This window comes from Tubulanus polymorphus, chromosome 4 (assembly GCF_964204645.1).
Source record: "Tubulanus polymorphus chromosome 4, tnTubPoly1.2, whole genome shotgun sequence".
Lineage (NCBI taxonomy): Eukaryota > Metazoa > Nemertea > Palaeonemertea > Tubulaniformes > Tubulanidae > Tubulanus > Tubulanus polymorphus.
The window spans coordinates 17,698,657-17,720,004 of NC_134028.1; the positions used below are offsets into that span (position 1 = coordinate 17,698,657).

The 21,348-nt window shown below is 39.4% G+C and overlaps 1 protein-coding gene across 5 annotated transcripts in view; it reads right to left on the reverse strand.

Moving 5' to 3' along the window:
- Positions 1 to 21,348, reverse strand: part of LOC141904732 (von Willebrand factor A domain-containing protein 8-like) — a 200,922-nt gene that overhangs the window by 14,801 nt on the left and 164,773 nt on the right. For 2 of the 5 annotated variants that reach the window (XM_074793379.1, XM_074793378.1), the window contains exons 34-36: positions 11,699 to 11,807; positions 11,488 to 11,613; positions 5,852 to 6,010 (exon numbers count right to left, since the gene is read on the reverse strand). In XM_074793379.1, coding sequence (XP_074649480.1) covers positions 5,852 to 6,010; positions 11,488 to 11,613; positions 11,699 to 11,807 — 394 coding nt within the window. Of the gene's footprint in view, positions 1 to 113; positions 192 to 5,851; positions 6,011 to 11,487; positions 11,614 to 11,698; positions 11,808 to 21,348 lie in introns of those variants that run through there. The other 3 variants (XM_074793377.1, XR_012619186.1, XR_012619187.1) reach the window with 3 other exon arrangements.

Sequence of the window (21,348 nt, forward strand, 5' to 3'; positions counted from 1 at the left end):
ATTGTCATATTCCCTTCATATACATTCCCTTTAAAACAAAATAGCCAGAGAGTACAAAAGACTAGGAGGAGGAACAGCCGAAGACAGACACACACCCACCAAACTATGCTCACCTTCTGAGCTGGAAGACAGCGACCCGAACGAGACCCTTTAAAGGTTAATGGAGTTACGCGGGTTGCACCCTCTCTGTTCTACATGAGCAACAAGCCAACATCGCATACCCGAGAAAACAAAAATTACAAGGTAATTACAGTACATGTGCAAGTTTCCAACTTGTTCTGTTGTCCCGAACAGTAAATGAATGCAAACTAAGGTACACGATTCCCTGAATCCCAGGTAAATCCTATAAGTTAAAAAATCACTTATCTCCCAGACCCTGTAAAAAAGGGTCCGCTAGAATATGAGAGTCAACCGGTTTAGAAGGATGCCTAATCCCCTGAGTCATAACTACTGAACCAATGGCCGTTAACGATCCTAACTGGCCCGAAACGTCTCGGATATAGAATGACGAGAACGTGGAGGGAGAGCCCCAGAAAGCCGCTTTACAGATCTCATCAATAGAAGTGCCTGTGAAGGCGGACCAGGATGAAGCCAGGATTCTGACCTGAGAAAGTACATTCTGGGACTCGGGGCTCCTTTATTCAAAGCCTCTATAATCCAGGTCACAATCCATCTTGCTACTGTATCCCTAGAGATATCTTTGACCAAATTCTCCTTAAGAGACAAAAATAACCTTTCTCTCCTCTTCCTAAAGGGTAAAGTGCACGCTAAATAAGCTTTGGTGCCCTGACTGGGCAGAGAGCACCATCTGGCCAGACATTCGAAACCAGGTAAGCTTAAGCCGGTATCTTCCATGACTTCCCTGCAGACGATGGTTTTTTGTTCTTGGCCAATTAAAAAGCCCAGGCCTGAAGGTGACCAAGTGATCGAGTGGACCAAAAAAACATGACCAGGGCTCACCAACAAGGTATGGAGCTCAGACCTCCGAGCTGCCATAGCAAGTATTAAAGGAGAGCGGTCTTCCTGGTCAGTCTGGCCAAAGAAAGGACCTCTAACATCTCATAAGGATGCTCCATCAAGTATTTCAGAACTGCAGTCACATCCCAAGGAGGAATATCCCTTGACAACCGCAGCCGCTGAATCGAAAAACCTGCAATCAATAGGGCTATTCTAGGAGCATCTATAACAGATCGACAAAGGTGCCAACCCCCCAAAAAATGTTTAGGGAGCACAAACCAAAATTTTAAGTATTTTCGCGATTCCTGAATTTTCAAAATTTGTTGCATGTCCAAAAATTAGAACCTGTATTTTCTAAGGAAAAAAAGGAAAAATGCCCACAAAAATCAGAAATCAAAATTATATCAAGTAGCAAATTTTAAAAGTGGCAAAACCTATAATTTAAGTAAAATTAAATGTTTTTATTTAAACTAATACTGCAGTAATTGATTGTCATAATTGAATCATGTGGCTACACTGGCGTGCACACATATCAAAAACTGAGACTTGATTTTGTCAAGAATGGATACACATGTTATACATAATTAACATCGTTGAATATAGTACTATAACCATGGAAATACTGCAGGACAGAATGATTGTCACACATTTCATATCACTCTAGCTTTGATCACATTCTCTTTGTAATTGCAAAAATAACTCTTAACACAACACAACACAACAGAAAAATACCACATAATCATATACTACTAGCTGAATACCCATCCAGTGGACGGCTTTCTCGTTGAGCCCACGTGTGTGTCGGTCGTGAGCACACCTCCTCAGTGCATAAATCCCGAATCCTGAGGCTGATATTTTTTTGCTTATGAAATACATTCACTTTAATTGGCCGGGAAATGAATCTAAATGCTTCAAATGTTCAGGGTTCTTGGAACTTACCCCACACATCCCCCACCCCGTCTGACCTGTCTGGTAAACAGTTAATTTTTCCCCAGCCGTTTTCAGGTCCCCCTCCCCCTTGATCGATCTTTGTACTTATTTCATTGTCCGCACCACCCGTACGTTCATTTTGAAAGCCCCCGCCCTCCATCAACCAACGAATCGCATGATATTAAATTTGACCTACGATTAATTGAAAAATGCCTAGATAGTCGCTAGAATTTAATGCGACAATGATATCAGGATTCTATATTTTGTATCACTGTTTGACATAATTATGATATCTCTGGTCTGTTAGGTATATACGTACATTTTCTCGCCAAGAACCATTCTGAGAGGTTGGGTATGGTATGGGCCAGCAACACGGTCAGAACATTTGTATATCGCCAACCGATCCAATCATATTAATTTTGATCCAAAGATTACGTAAATGAATGTCTTACCCAAAAAACCTGCAATCGCAACTGAAGTACAAATCAGTATGAGAGAACTATGTCATGTACTGTTATGATGCTGCTTTGTGTATCCTAAGTCGGTCAGTAAATTACTATAGTATTACTTCATGAGTATAATACGGTTACATAGGGTTCTGACCCAAGTGATACCCTAATTGTGAACCAAGTTTGAAAACAATCGGTCAACAATTGTGGCCTCTAGGCTGTTAACGTTGTTCTTCATGTGGGCCCCCTGGTGAAAATAATTCGAATCGAATCAACCCAATTTCAAATAGGGTTCTGGCCGAAGTGATATCCTACTTGTGTACCAAGATTGAAATCAATCGGTCACTAATTGCAGCCTCTAGTCTGTTAACGTCGTTTTTCAAGTTGGTCCCCTGGTCGTTTTTAATGCCGGCCCTAGTGGCCAAAATCTGAATCGAATTGACCCAATTTTAAATAGGGTTCTGGCCCAAGTGATATCCTACTTGTGTACCAAGTTTGAAATGCATCGGTCACCAATTGGCACCACTAGGCTGTTAATGTCGTTTTTCATGTTGGCCCCTGGTGGCCATTATTTGAATCGAATCGATCCAATTTTATATAGGGTTCTGGCCTAGGTGATATCCTACTTGTGTACCAAGATTGAAATGAATCGGTCACCAATTGCGGCCTCTAGGCTGTTAACATCGTTTTTCATATCAGCCCCCTGGTGGCCATAATGTGAATCGAATCGACCCAATTTTAAATAGGGAAGATGAAAATGATGACTTATATGTGAAGTCAATGTATATGTTATCAATGTATATGTTATATGTAAAGTTATTTGTTTGTATAAAGTGTAACGGTAGTTGGTCGTTCTTTTGTTCGTTCGCTTGTCAGTATTCCAGTATTCTGTAGTATTGTGTTGTATTGTTGTTGTTGTCTGGTATTGTTATTTTCCCGCCTCAAAGTTTATTGGCATATCCGTTTCCGGGTTACTCCCGCATTTTGTGTAATATTTTTGGCACTTGGTCGTTGGAGCTCCTCGGAGTATCAGTGCTTGTCTGTGTGCTTGCTATATTGGAATCTCCCTCAGTCGTCATGTAAGTTTTGTACAAGTTTATATAAATTAATTATTGTAACTGTTTAGAACATTTCCTACCCTTAATACCCTACCTGTAATATTCGTCGTTTGTTTTTGTCGTCGTAATTTGAAAATAAACGCATCAATGAGAAGTATCGACTGACTTCGTTTGTCATTTGCAACAGTTCTGGCCAAGTGATATCCTACTTGTGTACCAAGTTTGAAATGAATTGGTCAACAATTCGAGCCTCTAGGCTGTTAACGTCACTTGCGGCGGTGGCATACTCGTTTTCCGAGGCAGGTACAGCTTTTACAGCTGTTACTCAGCTATCGATACTTGAAATGTTTTCCACCAAGGCGGAAAGCTGTTGTGTACAGGTAGCCATAAAGGATTTCAACTCGTCTGCACTGTGGTCATTGCGCCCCTGTGGAGGGGGAGTGGACCCGCGATTAAAGTACCACCTGTAATCTCTCGCCAGCCTAGGAGACGTGAGTCAGTTGAGGACTCTGGACGAGGTCGAGAGCATTATGGTTCTTAGAATGTACCCTATGGGCTTTCGTTGACTGGCTACTACTTGAACTCCCCGAAGAGGAATGCCTTTTCCTGGAGCTAGATGTCAAAACTCTAGCATTATGTAGCCTGCAACCGGCACGGGTACTTGCGCATGAAACCCACCGGGACCGGTACTCCCGTGACCGCGGATCCAAAAAACGTGAACGTGGATTCCGTGACTGCGTATCCAGTGAACCTGGATGACCCTGGATCCTGTGATCGTGGATCCAGTAACCGTGGGTCCCGTGACCGTGAAACTGTCCACCTTGTCCGGGACACAGTCCTTTGAACGTGCCCCCCAGAGGATGGCGGATGGCAAACAGGTTCCTAGGCATGAGCTCAGACCAGGTGCCTGGACAGGGCCGTTGGTTAGCGGTCACTTATGCCCGTGAAGCGGCTGGACAAGACCGTTCAGCTCGCTTCCACGAGGCTTCATTCCACACCGCGCAGTGAGGACACTTGAGGTGTCGACTGCAGGGCTGACCGCTGTCTGCCTTGCCGCAGACCTGATACGTACCGTGTGAGTCCCATAAACCGAATACACAGCCGCAGCCCTTGTTCAAACACCTCTTTTGCCCTTTGGGGGCTAGAGGTGAACTGGACATCCTCTAATAAAATGCAACAACTCAAAAGAGAGGGAAACGATTCTGAATATGATGCCTAAAATTAATTAATTTATCAACTGATTGAAAACGCAAGAGGGGCCGAACCGAGGGAACAACCCGATGCAATTAAACCTCTGAACTGCAAACGGTAGGTCTGCCTTGCTGCAGGCCTACTACATACCGTGTGCCTCATAAACCGAACACCCGGCCGCAGCCCTTGTTCAAACACCTCTTCTGCCCTTTGGGGGCTAGAGGTGAAATGGACATTCTCTAATAAAATGCAACATCTGAAAAGAGAGAGAAACGATTCCGAATCGCAGGCCTAAAATTAATTACTTGATCAACCGATTGAAAACGCGAACGGGGGCAAACCGAGGGAACAACCCGATGCAAAGAACATCTGAACCGGAAACAATTGAATTGAATTGAATAATGGAAAGGAATCTTGGCAAGGAAAATCACACCGTAGTGGGACAACGCTGGGCCGATCCCTGCAATCCAAAGGTTATCCAACGTAGAACTTCCACTTCCTGATTCGTCGAAAACCACGTGCGGATGTGCCGTCTCAAACCGAGAAACACGTGATTAAACGGGCAACCAGTTCGACGACATAAACAATGCCAATGCACCAAGAATTATATGAGCGTGCTTCCGGTGGCACCACCAGCTGGTGGTAGTAGGCCAAGTTGCATTTCGGGGGTTATACCAGCAAGCTAAGGTTACTGGCTAGTATGTTTTGCAGGGAATGTATATAAAGAGAATACATTATTGATAGAAACCAGCAGATTCCAATATAGGGAAGATCTTTTCAAATAGAATTATCACTAAAACTCAATTTTAACAACCATTGCAATAAAATATCAATTCAATTATCATAGCCTAAACTGGAATTACAACCCAACTCCAACACAAATCACTGAATTTTGAGTGACTCAAGTCTATTATTGATTTTTGTCACGAAATGGGGAAACATATGTAAATGGATTCCCTATGTATACTGTATATAGCGCAAAACAAATTCTAACTTTTGGTGAGTAAATTTCAGTTACTCAGCCGAGTAAACAACTTCTTAAAATGATGCTCAGCCAAGTCGATTGATGAATTCGATTGATGAATCTTTTGCTCGGCCGAGTAAAGAAATTACTTTACTGCCTAGTGGACCACCGAATTTAACCACTCACTCGCCGAGCAAATACCTTCTTCAATTATGCCTGGCTGAGCAAATGCCTGAGTAACTTAAATGTGTATCTTCTTGATTGTTTCTATACTACATTACTGACTATCTGCACCAATTTACCTTGATTTTATTCTGATAGCCATCAAATGCTTCTAACACCATTAAAGTAGTTTCCATTTGACGATCTAAACGGCCATCATAACCATTAAACCTATACATACTTCCAGATAGATCAACAACTAGCCGCAATCGTTTCGGTAATTCTTGAGGAGTGCCGAGCTATCAAAAATTGAAAAAGAAATATCCATTTTTCAATTGTTGCATCCTGATAAAATTATTGGCTAGGTATAACCATACCAGGACCTTGGGTTGAAATATGTATTTTTTCACAATATGTCCCCATTTGGCATCATAAATGGTAGATGTGGAAGCTTGCTTGGATCCAGCGATAAAAGTTGCCCTGCCACCACAATACTGGCCCTTAGGCAGTGGCATTATATACAAAATACAATATTAAACAATATAATTTTTGATAACAAATGAAAAAATTCCGTAAATTACACGTTCTTCAGTAGAACGCAATGAAGAAAAGATGGCGGATATAATCTGTGGCGAAATGGAATACCACTATGGTCCACTCAAGACTAACTTAGCGAAGAAATCAGTGATATATTGTTGATACTTTTATCATCCAGTGCGGCAAACCGGCCACAAATTTCACTTTTGTATTTTACGACAGATATACCGTACTCATCGGTGCCATTTTTCTGATTATAATGAGAAGCACTATTAGTTCAGATGGTGTATCGGCGTTAAATCGGGATATTGTAACGCATTAGAGATACCGCTGTTCCGTATTTTGAAAAATGTTGGTGGTAAGCGAGGGGGGGCGGTATATCGAGATATGACTGTATTAGAAATTAGAAAAGAGGATTGTTACACTAGTGGCAGCGTTAATGGGATTGGAGTTGAATCGCTACCCTTTGACTTCTTGGAAGCGTGAGCGTGAGTAGTCTGTCTAACCTACTTCCATACGCCTGCGGTATCGCGGATACTCTTAAACCGTTCTTATATACGGTACTTGCTTTATAGTGGGACTAATTTCAGACACTAGCTACAGTTTAAGCACAGAGGTTGATAGGTTCTTAAATTACCTTTTGAAATTTTATTTTTATTCATTGTAATTAGTGTTCAGTATACAATATATTTACATTAAGTATTTCTCATTCTGACCCGGATGCGACCAACCGGGTACGGCCCAGGAAGGAGTCCATCCAACTGCTGGGTTGGATGACTTTTTAAGTTCAATTACCCTATGTCTCACGTAGCTAAAAAAGGGAATCCGAATCAGCATCAGGGACCAGGGAGGATGCCCGATTATAAGTCCTATGTCCCCAAATGTACAGTATGGGGCATAATTTTCCCGTCTGGGTTAGAACGTTTTGAGAGCTACTGCACATTATCCAGTGTATGTAGTAGTTTATGGGCGACAATCCCCACCAAAAAGATGATGTTTTGTTTCACATAGCGAAAAAGACAATTCCACGGCGCATAAACATTTTCGCGCTGTGAAGTCATGCACCAAAATATCAGTAGATGGTGCCAGGTACGTATAAATTATGTCTGGAAATAATTGTTTCAGCGTTATCTGTTTCAACTTTACACCTAGCAGTTTGCACGATCTTCTTAAAATGAAGGATATTTGGGAAACCCAGAAATAATTCGTCTTTAACTGGGAGAGTGTTGTTTTCTATCGGCCACAGCAGATCTCCTCACAGCGCATGCGCGGCAGAAGTAAACAAAGGGCACACGTGTCTGCTGTGGTGGATAGAGAATAATAGGTTTAGGTGGTGTCGATTTTCTATCCATCAGAGCAGGATCATTCAACTGCTGCGGTAGATAGAAAATAGGTTTCTTTTCGTTTTTCTATCTGTCAGAGCGCAATGGTTTAACTGTTGTGATGGATAGAAATTAGGTTTCTTTTCGATTATCCAACCGTCCAGAACAGGATCTATAATGCAGGGCTTTCTTTTAACTTTGATCAGTTGGTTTTCGTTCGACAAACATATTCCAAATATTTCAAAAGTATTCTTTTGACAACCCCATTTCTTTCCTTTTGAATGATTTTCATGTTTTGGAAATTATTTCAGCGTTTCCCAGGAAGGCATCATTTACATGTACTTGGCCCCATCTACTGACGTTTCAGCGCATGACTTTGCGGCGCAGATATGTCTTTGCAGTGCGGAAACGTCTTCGGGGTGCAGATTTGTCTTTATCGTGGCTTTATTATTCTGCGTTACTAAACAGAGTCTTTTTGTCAAGCTTCATGTCAAGCTGTTAAAAACCTTCGTCTCGCCCCATCCCTGAATTACAATAGTTTCATTGGGGAAAAAGGACCATATGTCACTGACACGGTCAGCTTCCGATTTCAAAATGATGTTAAAATCTCGGGAGCAGAAACTTCAGGAGAACATTGGGCATTATGCAGACGCTCTGACAGAACTCGCGTAGAGCGCCTACCCTGGGGTTGATTACAGCTTGCAGGCGAGTTACTAGGTACCCTCGAGTGATAGGGAGCAGTTGTACGTGGCTCAGCCACATTCCCTATTGGATGCTGTGTCATTGGCTCGTGCATTGGACTAAGAGACACGAGTCCAGACCCCATTGTCGACATGTAAATGAGGTGAAGGCCAGTCAGACCGATGAGCTACTTTCAGAACACGTGGGCCTCATCAAGGTTCTGAATGTCCAGATGGATGGCTTGGAAGCCAGGGTAAACACTTAGGCTCAGTCTTACCCCCAGGGGAGGGAAAACACATGCTAACGGTGTCGAGAACCAGATCCTACAGCAGATACATGTTCGCAGGTTACGTGTCACACATATTCCGATAGAGGTCATTATACCAGGAACTTGCGTGGAAACAGGGAAAGGATTACAGTCGGTCCTCCAGGGGCAAGGAAATCGCTGCCAATAGAGACCCTCCATGAATTATGATGGAGAAATATCTGCCTCCACACCAAAGAATCCGGAAACATATACTCATAATTGTGTATATAAATGCCATGTAAAATTATGATAATCATTTCACATTCTGGGATGCAATAAAGATTGTACATATGCTTGTTCCCCAGCCAGCCACTCAGCCTGCCGATATAACATTCAACCGGTTATAATGGCCTCAGCCCAAACAAGATCCCCATGAAGAACTAAATGTAGATAATGTTGAGATTTCAGAGGGTTAGCAGGATGAGTTGAAGAGGGTCCTAGGGTGTATTTTCTCGGGGGGATTTTGATATTGGCAAGACACCCCTTGTTGAGTTTGAGACCGGCAGCATCAACGACGTCTGACGCCCCATGACAAGCAATTTGTCTAGGGGTACACTGCGGAACTGCGGAACCATCCCAGATGCCTTCGGGGCTAGCCCTATTGTCTTAGCCAAGAAAAGTGATGGCAGTTTGCGCCTTTGCTGTGACTCTAGGCACTTTTAGGGATTGTCATGGTTCTCATCTCTGGATCTGACCAGTGGCTAGAAAACGCCAATTCACTCTCGCGGAATCTTAAGAGGGTCAAGCATCACAGGGATTGCCCAAGTTGCTGCATCACCAGAATCTTGTGCAAACAATTGGTAAATGGGGATGTCCTAACTCGGGGCGAGATTGGTAATGCTCAGGATATGTATGATGACTTAAGAGTAGTCAAAGAATTAGTCTGAAAATGTTTGCAAAGCCAAATACTGATTCCCTGCGTCAGTATGGTTCGAACCCAAGGATTCTCTCAGGCGAATTTGAAAGCTTGGCTATGGTGGAAAACCTGCTTGTTTTAAAACCACTACCTGGTAGCAGATTAGCCAAAAACCGGGTAGTTCACCCAATTGTGTTATAACCTAAGGTCCTATCTTACCTCCATAATGGTTTATCTGGTAGGCACTTAGGGACAACTAAGACAGAATGTGAAATTCGCCAACGGTTTTGGTATTTTGGACTGGCGAAGGCATTCAATAGCTTTGTCAAGCAGTTCAGTTAATGTCAGCAATGCAAACGCTCCTAAACGACCTAAAGTGCCACTAGTACCAATGCGAACCGGTAGGAGAGGGTAAATGCTGCATATTGTCATTTTGTGGGCCGCAGTGTTGCGCGCTATTGATTGGTATATACGGCAGGGACAATAACTCTTATTTACCGCTTGTCCTTGAAACTACCCAGGGAATGTGCGCCAATGCGTGGATGTTACCACATGTGAACCACAATTTTCAGTCGCTTGATCACCATTAACAAGTCATATTTGGTGCTTATTTCCGCCTTCTGGGCCCCCCTCGGGTGATGCATAAGGCTGACGAGTTAAACTCACAGTTGATCCAAATTTATTTATTTGAAATGTGTTTTGTTAACACACTCTGTTCTGGTTGTTGCTTTGTTATATCATGTAAGCTTATGTTGTTCTAAGCACCACTTTTGATCTATTTCTGTATATATATATATATATAAAATGTATAATGCCCCTTAACAGACAAATGGGGGGGTCAATCTATATTCCAAGAAATCAGACTTGTAGGTATTAATGTATTATTTTGTACTATTTGGTAACAAGTTACACAAGTTACTACTTGTGCTAATAATCCAAATACTTCTATTCAGATGATTTTAATGTTTGTCGCCACCGCTATGAGCGCTAGTGTTCGGTCACCTAGGCCAAAGGCGAAATGAGACGAAAATCGTCCGATATCGACAGTTTGAATAAAATTTAACGACATTAACGAACTATAAATCATAAAGAGCCACCGGGCACTGAAGATTGAAGTATTTTATAATTTTTCAGTACATGAATGTACTGTTATATGCCTTTGTCTCCCAAAAAGATTACTTTCAATAAGATACATCAGCAATGCAATAACAATCGCTGCTACAGGCCCATAGATGGGAGCACTATACGGTCATTATTATCAGATATTTTTGGAAACTATCTACCATCGTTATCTTGAAGATATAAAGGAGTTATCCATATAAGTAAGAACGATATATGATACCGATAAAACAAGAAAATTACAGAAGTATGACTGTAAAACTGTAGATGTTGAGATTCAATCACAAAGCTGCGGCAAGCGAGTATACGTGTTGCGTAGATTCTCATATGATGGATTAGACTTCTCCGATAAAATCGTCAAAAAGAGCTACAAAACCAATTCAAAATATAGTTTTGATCATCTCAAAAAGAATAAAAAACTTGGAATCTTCTACAATTTGGAGTTTGCAAGAGTAGGGGATCTCTTTTTAAATGTCAACCCAAAAGTCACCCACGTTTCAATGCATTTTGCATTTGAGGTAGGTGACCCAACACTTGCGCCGCTAACAGCGGTGGCTAACATTCAAATCATCTGAATAGAAGTATTGGACGCATTCCCTACTTTATCATTATGTACAAACCCTTTCAACTGCCGATGTTGCCAATAAGTTGAAGCTCTAACAAATTGCAGCACAGTAGGTCGGTCATTTTTCATGAAATTGCAACTTCCAATGTTTTAGATATAGTCAAATGCTAACTCAGATAACTGTGGAACTGTGGATTCTGAGTTTCTTTCAGAATACAGTTACATACGCTAAAGTCACTACTACAGAAGCCATGTCGGTTGAGTTTTTATTTTAGAGTTTAAATGTCAAATTTGCAGTTAAATTAGGTGCACTTGGTAAGTTATCAACATAAGGATCCTCCCAGCTATGATGAATTAAGCGACGAGTTTTATGGTTTGACTGTACTAACCTCAGGAGGCAATTCACCTCTACGTCTATAAATTCCCTTTTCACCTGCCAGTCCTTCTATCAATTTAGATTCATCTAACTCACCCTGCGTCTGGTGTCTTAACCACTGTCTTTCTTTTCCTTTCCTCTATCAAATAAAAAACATTTATTCTGAAGTTCAACATATTGCTAGTCACAATTTTCGGCATTAAGCTTTCTTAAATTTTTCTAACCTGTAAATTGTCAATCATTACTCTTAATGATCTAATCTGTGTGTCAACATTAGACTTCAATTTCTCATATAACTGTGCATCATACTCTGACATCTTGATATCTTTCAACCTGCAAAAAATCAAATGACCAAAACACTTACTGAACACAATCTGGCCCAATATGATGTGTCTATTTCACAGAAATTCTTTGACTGTCAGTTTTGTGACAACTAAAACTAGGTGTCCAGGGACACCATACCCATTAGAGAAATGGTTCAAAGTGCCCAACAAACTATGGATCCAGGGACACCATGCCCACTTGGAAGTGGTTTCAGATGCTCAACAATCTAACAATTTCAATATTCAACGCCCCCATCCAATGCCCTTGAAAAAATTCAATGACCTTGAAACTCACCACAATTGTAGAACATGTCAGCAGCTACGATTTTGAAATTGATTGTGCTAACAAAATATGCCAAGTTACCACTATAATATGGAAATACTAAGTTATTCTACTATACAACGCCCCCTGGTCATAATGGTGCGGGATCTTATAATAGTTGAATAGTTAACTATTCTACTATTCTACTATTCTACTCCCCTATTCTACTATCCTTACATTTCTTTTAGAATAGTTAACTGTTCTTCTATTCTACTATTCTACTCCCCTATTCTACTATCCTTACGTTTCTTTTAGAATAGTTAACTATTCTACTATTCTACTATTCTACTCCCCTATTCTACTATCCTTACATTTCTTTTAGAATAGTTAACTATTCTACTATTCTACTATTCTACTCCCCTATTCTACTATCCTTACATTTCTTTTAGAATAGTTAACTATTCTTCTATTCTACTATTCTACTCCCCTATTCTACTATCCTTTCGTTTGTTGTAGAATAGTTAACTATTCTACTATTCTACTATTCTACTCCCCTATTCTACTATCCTTTCGTTTGTTGTAGAATAGTTAACTATTCTTCTATTCTACTATTCTACTCCCCTATTCTACTATCCTTGCATTTCTTTTAGAATAGTTAACTATTCTTCTATTCTACTATTCTACTCCCCTATTCTACTATCCTTACGTTTCTTTTAGAATAGTTAACTATTCTACTATTCTACTATTCTACTCCCCTATTCTACTATCCTTTCGTTTCTTTAGAATAGTTAACTATTCTACTATTCTACTATTCTACTCCCCTATTCTACTATCCTTACATTTCTTTTAGAATAGTTAACTATTCTACTATTCTACTATCCTTTCGTTTGTTGTAGAATAGTTAACTATTCTACTATTCTACTATTCTACTCACTATTCTACTATCCTTTCGTTTGTTGTAGAATAGTTAACTATTCTACTATTCTACTATTCTACTCCCCTATTCTACTATCCTTACATTTCCTTTAGAATAGTTAACTATTCTACTATTCTACTATTCTACTCCCCTATTCTACTATCCTTACATTTCCTTTAGAATAGTTAACTATTCTACTATTCTACTATTCTACTATTCTACTCCCCTATTCTACTATCCTTTCGTTTGTTGTAGAATAGTTAACTATTCTACTATTCTACTATTCTACTCACTATTCTACTATCCTTTCGTTTGTTGTAGAATAGTTAACTATTCTACTATTCTACTATCCTTTCGTTTGTTGTAGAATAGTTAACTATTCTACTATTCTACTATTCTACTCCCCTATTCTACTATCCTTACATTTCTTTTAGAATAGTTAACTATTCTACTATTCTACTATCCTTTCGTTTGTTTTAGAATAGTTAACTAACTATTCAACTATTCTACTATTCTACTCACTATTCTACTATCCTTTCGTTTGTTGTAGAATAGTTAACTATTCTACTATTCTACTATTCTACTCCCCTATTCTACTATCCTTTCGTTTGTTGTAGAATAGTGATCCACAGCTAGATTTTCGTAGTATTTGAAAATGTTCGTAGTATTTAGAAATGTTCTTAATGTTGTTTCCGTATGCGTGGGGGTTACGTTAAAGCCGTCAGACAAGAACGTACTAGTAGTAAGAATTACGAAAGTTCTTGTTTGATGCTTTCATCTACCAACGCAAACCATAAATCAGTCTATAAACAACAATTCTTTCTCGGTTCTTCTGCTGTGAGATCTGGCAAACATTCAGAAAATCTTTATATAAAACTTTTAAATAGTTGGAACCATATTTGGTTGGGTCGGAACAATGGAGTGTATTTATAATGAGGGTCGTGAAGGGATCACGCTGATACTTGATGATATTCCCGGCTACTTTCCGTAAAAGGAAAAACCGGAAGTTTAGGAAGATGTGGTTGTTTTGCTTATCCTGTATTAAAATAGAATTAGTTAAATTGTAGATAAAATAATTAGTATAAGTATTTCAAATAATTTAAGAATTGATAATCAATCACAATGTATTCCGAATCATAGTTAATTATAATAATTAAAAAAGAAACAATGAATTTGTACTGTAATTAGAAAAGAAAACAAAGTTTTGAAAAGATATTTAATTTGAGTAATCTAGATGTTGTTTAAGAACAAATTGTTAATAACCGCTAATGTTTTAGAAAAATTAATTTGTGTTAAATGTTAAAACTAGCTGTCTGAAGTTTCTGTTGTCTGTATGCGCTCGTTGGTAATTCACAGACAATAGCTGCTCTCTCAACAATGACTAGCAAGGAGTGAGTAAATCACAACGCGTCATGACAGGAGGGTTGGAAGGAAAAAGTTAGTTTAGCAAATCAGTTTTGAAAATAATTTTAGATCAGCGAATCATTAAGGCCAAATTCTATATGACCAAAACAGTCATGACAGTAAGGTTGCTGCTCCTTGCCAAAAGTCGAGTGGGAGAGTCGGTATTTTAAGAATGCCGATTCTTTCTATAAAAGGGACCCGCATCTTGAGAGAGCTGTCAATCGGGAGAATCTGTACCTTAGTAAGACGAGTGTCGACAGCAGGACAGGAGAAGCTTCGGAACGATAGGGATTCATATACAATAGGGATTAGGAAAATCATTCTTTGTTCAAGGTAAATAAAATATATTATCTTCAATATTATCATCCGGTATTTCAATTTATTCATTCGGATTTGTGCACGGACACGTTCTCTCGCCAGGGCCTTACTCAAGTATTTTATAGATAACGATTAAAGAGAGGATTGTGACCGGTGTATCAATAGTTAACTATTCTGCTATTTTACTATTCTACTCACTATTCTACTATCCTTTCGTTTCTTTTAGAATAGTTAACTATTCTACTATTCTACTATTCTACTCCCCTATTCTACTATCCTTACATTTCTTTTAGAATAGTTAACCATTCTACTATTCTACTATTCTACTCCCCTATTCTACTATCCTTACATTTCTTTTAGAATAGTTAACTATTCTACTATTCTACTATTCTACTCCCCTATTCTACTATCCTTACATTTCTTTTAGAATAGTTAACTATTCTACTATTCTACCATTCTACTCCCCTATTCTACTATCCTTTCGTTTGTTGTAGAATAGTTAACTATTCTACTATTCTACTATTCTACTCACTATTCTACTATCCTTTCGTTTGTTGTAGAATAGTTAACTATTCTACTATTCTACTATCCTAAGGTCTAAGGTTAAAAACAGTAAGGCTTAGAGGGTTAAGTGTTCAGAGGTTTAGGGGGTTAGGGTTTAGGGGGTTAGGGTTTAGGGGGTTAGGGTTTAGTCGGTTAGGGTTTAAAATAGTTAGGATTTAGAGGGTTAGGATTTAGAGGGTTAGGATTAAGAGGGTTAGGGTTTAGAGGGTTAGGGTTCAGAGGGTTAGGGTTCAGAGGGTTAGGTTTAGAGGGTAAGGGTTTAGAGGGTTAGGATTCAGAGGGTTAGGATTCAGAGGGTTAGGGTTCAGAGGGTTAGGTTTAGAGGGTTAGGGTTTATCGGGATAGGGTTCAGAGGGTTAGGATTTAGAGGGTTAGGATTTAGAGGGTTAGGGTTTAGAGGGTTAGGGTTTAAAATAGTTAGGTTTAGAGGGTTAGGGTTTAGCGGGATAGGGTTTAGAGGGTTAGGGTTTAAAATAGTTAGGGTTTAGGGTTTAGGGGTTAGGGTTTAGGGGGGTTAGGTTTAGAGGGCCAAGGTTCAAAATAGTTAGGGTTTAGAGGGTTAAGTGTTCAGAGGTTTAGGGTGGTTAGGGTTTAGTCGGTTAGGGTTTAAAATAGTTAGGATTTAGAGTTTTAAGTTTTTAGAGGGTTAGGTTTAGAGGGTTAGGATATAGACAGTTAGGATTTAGAGGGATAGGGTTTAGAATAGTTAGGATTTAGAGGGTTAGGGTTTAGAGGGTTAGGTTTTAGACGGTTAGGGTTTAGACGGTTCGTGGGTTATAGGGTTGATGGTATATTGATCATTTATATAAAATGTATTCAAAATTTCCTTGTCAATCTATTTTGATAACACTCATTTCCGTTAAAACTATCCGTATATTTTGTATATTGTCAGCTAAGAATCACTGGACTCTACTGCGTGGTCACGTTTATAAAATAAATATCTGCATTTGTGAACATGTTTTCACTTCGAAAGTTACATTCAGACTAGTACTACGTTCAAAATAAATGGCTAATTGGATATATCCGATGGGCCAAGTAACGTCCATATGATGTAAAAATAAAAATACACGTAAATCATTTCGACTTCAAACCAATATTTCAATTACTTGATGTACACTTGCGATGAGGTGCATGTAGTTGAAATTGTGGCAATTTTTTGTAGTTGCGCTCTACAAAACCGGTAATGTGTGTCGTTCTAGCGGGATAGGGTTCAGAAATTATTCTAGACCGAATAGCTTGATAAATAAACAGTGCTGCACTTGCTGTTTCATTTGCACAATAAACTGTTTAACCAATGCTATTTTTACAGAAAAACATACCAACGGACTGACATAATAGTGACGATTAAATCAAAATAACAACTTATGAATGACAAATTAACCACTGAAATGTTAAGGAAACATTTATCCGTTCTCAAAAATTTAGCCAGAATAACGAATTGCACGTTGATTATTAAAGCGATATCGACTGTATTTCGTTGCTAAGTGTTCTCATGTTATTTAAATTTTTGTTGCTAAGTATTTTTCTCTAAAAATCAAAATCGTTATATGTTCAGACGACATTCTACAGCTAACGACTATCACTGCAGTCACATATATTAACAGCCTCACATCACAATGATTAACGTAGCAGCAAAAATTAAAGCAGCTCAAGCTGTAATCTTTCCACGAATATCCGATATTGTCTGCCAAACAGCAGAAGAATTGGTGAAATCTCATGCAGATGCAGTCGGTTGCCCAAATGAATTTTTTATGATTCCACTCCTTAGTATCACTGCAGGTAAATTCTATCTTTTTATTAATTCCTAGGCCTACAGACACAGTATAGTCTATCACCTAACATAATCAATCATAAAAATTGGTATTGAAACTTATCAGTTAGGCCTATGATAATTACCCGCTGTTACATTATTAGAATAAAGCGTAGACATCGATCGCAAACCAAAACGCCATCTATCTGAATCAAGGCAATGAAATGTAAACCACCACGTTTGAACGCGTAACACACCTAAATCTTAAGTAGCGCCTGGTTGCTATCAATTCCTGTCCAACGAGACGGATTCTTCCTTTACAATGAATTGAGGCCCACTTTACTCTAAATTCACATTCCTTTTTCGTTTCTACAATGGATTTTAGGTGGCTAACCTCCGACATATACACATGTTATTTAAAGTTTAATAAAATACGTTGAACATCTATTTCTACATCGGCCCCCACCATGATTTTTGTTAAAATATGCGGAATACAATTACTTACCTCTTTATCTAATAAAGGTCTTGTAGGTGTAAATGGTATTATTAAAATACATCAGGAGTGGGAAGAGCCATTTATATTATGGACTATCGTTTCTGCACGAAAAGGAGAGAGAAAATCTCCAGCACTTAAACGGTTGATAAAACCCCTTCAAGACATCCAAGATGAATTGATTAAAAGATGGACGTCGAAAGATGAAACCCCTAATAAGAAATGTGGAAATACAGATCAACCTCCACAATTGCTAATAGATTTGTTTAGCATGGAAGAACTGCATGGTGTTCTTAAAAGAAATAATGGTCAGGTATGTTTATGTTTTAATCATATTTTCAGTTAAGTGGAAATTTCTGGGCAAATTACGAATACATACGTGAATCAGGATAGTAATAAACCTTACTTCTCTTCACTTATATAAATTTATATGTGCTTGTTTTTTTATAACCGTTCTTTTTTAAATTCTAAAATAAAATTTTATAGGCCTGTATCATGATAGTTAGTGCGAGAAACAATTGGTGATATAAAACAATTTCATAGTGACCTGCAGGGGATGCTGCAGGGCCGAGAAACTAATGAAAAATACCTCCGTAGGCCTGGTTAGCCTATTTATTTCATTATTTTCCGAAAATTATAGAATAGGTATTAATAGTCTCAGTTAGCGCCAAGAGGTTACTAGGCAACTATCTACCTATGACACAGACGTCAATGTCTGTTGCATTCGAATTTCAAGATGGCTTATCGAGTGAACGTGGTTGATATTGTGAGACTTTTGAAAGCGCATATTTTATTTCCGATAGAACAGCCACTGAGGTGGAAATATATCTCTAGATTTGTATCTTTGAGAGACTGCGCATGCGCTAACTATCGATCGCGATCGTCCTGAGCTCCGACAAAAACCAAATTTTCCGTATTACGATGGCCTCGAACTTCCAGGATCAGCATTGTATTATCGAAAAAGGGTCAATACCCATACGATCTCATAGGAAAAAGTCGCAACCGACAAGATTTAATGACTATATAACCTCCGATAAGCAATATACTCAGGTTTGTTTACAAGCCGTTGGCATGGAAACCGTCACTTCCGCCGGTGGAACGCCTACCGTTGGCAATGAATTAACGATGAACGATAGTAACATTAGCTTATCGTCGTATTAACAACCTGTCACTGATACGCAAGGTAACGATTACATTTCAATCAATCTGAACACAGGCCTAAGAGACTCTATGGATCCATATTTACCTCAACATCCAGCGTCAATGCCATTTTCCGGCATATACCGCAATGAGAAGCAGCACTTGGTAGCAGACGATACATTAGCCATACCCATAGACAGCTTGATGCCGCATCGTATAGGGATGGCTCCGACAAATTCACCTGACACAGGTCCAGGATTACGCAATCCTCCTACCATAACAGATAATCTAAACAACGATGATTTGTCCACTTCATACTATTATGCCTATAGAGATCTCCCACCCGTTTCATCACCAAACTCCCCTATCTCTCCAAACCCGTGTAATACTAATACATCTCAGTGTTATATCTGTACAGATACGATAGACCCTAATAAAGCAATGTTGTGTAACCGGTGTGATAACCTTATTTGTTTAACTTGCTCTGAAACGACTATTAATGACCGTAAATATGCTATGGACAAAGGTTTCCTCTGGTTCTGCCCAAAATGTCACAAACCAGCTCTAAATGTCACCAAATCCGATTTCAAAGTTGAAAAGCAATGCGAAACGTATTTATTGTCTATGAAAAAACGATTGGAGACCATTGAATGCAATTTAAAGGCTCATAACGAGAGATTCGAAAACTTAGAGGGTGCCATAGCTAAAAGAACCACCGTAGATGATGTCCAAAAAAAAATCCAATCCACGCTCGAATTAAATCCAAGCCAGTACATACTTCCTGAAAAAGAAGTTGTTGCATCTCTAGTTGATCAAAAACTTGAAGACCACAAAAAAGAGATCAGATCTCTAATTTGGGATCAAGAAGAAAGGCGCAACCGTGAATTAAATTTAATTATTCACAACCTGCCCGAATCTACTCACGAAAACCGTATAAATAATCTCATGGATGACCTGAACAATCTAAAATATATCATTGTGAAGTTTCTGAGCATACCCATACCTGAAGGATCCATCAAAGACGCTTTTAGGCTAGGTAAGATGCAGATCGGAAAACCGCGTCCCCTTAAAGTAGTTTTTAGTGGTAAAAAACTTAGGCGGGAGATCCTCATCCACTCGATTAAATTTAGGGATATAGTTCCCGACCCCACAGACAGTGAGTCATTAACAGCGAGTAAGCTCTATGTTAACCGAGATCTCACGCCTATGGAACAAAACGAACTCAGAGCACTTCGGAATGAATTGAAACGCAGATCGGACAACGGCGAGAAAAATCTACGTATTTACAGGGGAAAAATCATTGAGTCATCAAACTTGCTCAGAAAGCGAACTGATGACCATCAGCCCTTTCTCGCAAGCGGGAGGCCATAACCCTCCCGTTTCATACTATGCTGCCACACTCACTACTGATAAAACTGTGGCAAAACCCTTAACTACATTTTTCGCGAATATTGAGTGTGCCTTAAATAAAAAAGAGGAGTTAATGGCCAGAACAACAATAATGGACCCAGATATAATAGGGCTGTGCGAAGTTTTTCCAAAAAATGGGTAGACTTTTAATATAGATGCATTAGTACCATCAGATTACCTAGCCATAGAACCTCCTGCTAACGGCCCCCTCGGCGTCGCTCTGTTCATTAAGAGTTACTTGAACCCCTTGCAAATTGTTCCAGCCAGTTCAACGCCCCTTCATGAATCAGTGTGGTGTGAACTCGACATTCCCGGCTCCAACAACAAACTGCTATGTGGATGTATATACCACAGCCCGTCGAGCTCCCCACAGAACAATCACCAATTAATTGAAGAACTGTCTATCATGTCGTCGTTAAAGTATGATAACTTTCTAGTCGTGGGAGACTTCAATTTGCGCAATATAAATTGGAGAACGTTATCAGCCCCTGACTGGGCCATCACGAACAATATAGAACAGCACGTTCAGGAACCGACACGCTTCAGAGGGTCAAACATCCCTAGTCTCCTGGACCTCGTTCTCACAAAAATCAAACCCCAAATAATCTCAACAGATATAAGACCACCCCACGGTAAAAGCGACCATTATGTAATTGTAAATAAACTTTGTTGCTATGACTCGACCAACGAACCCTTGGAACTGTCACAGAAACCTGCTTTCAGGAGAGGGAACTATGACCAAATCAAAAAAAACCTTCAATCCATACCCTGGGATGTCATACTAAACAAGAAAGATATACAGGAATCATGGAACGCCTTCGAGATTATCCTGCAGGCTCAAATTGACACCAACATCCCGCTCATTCAAAATAAAGTCAATACAGGAAAAAAAGGGCTAAGTGGTTAACCAAAGAATGTGGTAACCCAATAAACAAAAAACACAAACTATGGAAGCGATATTTACACTCTCGCAACCTGGAAGCCTATACTAGGGCAAGAAACAAGGCAACAACTAACTGTAGGAAGGCTAAAAGAAATTTGCTAGCAAAGGAAATAAAATCAGATCCCAAATCCTTTTGGAATTACGTGAGGTATAGGACATCGAAACATGACAGTATTGCGAAGCTGGAACAGGGTGATGGAAAACCCCTAGTGTCCACGGACCTTGAAAAGGCAACTGTTCTGAATAATTCCTTGGCCTCGGTCTTTAGTGTGGAAAATCTAATAGATATGCCAATACTCGATAGAGACCCAATTACTAATGTGCTCTCTGACGTGATTATCTCACATGACA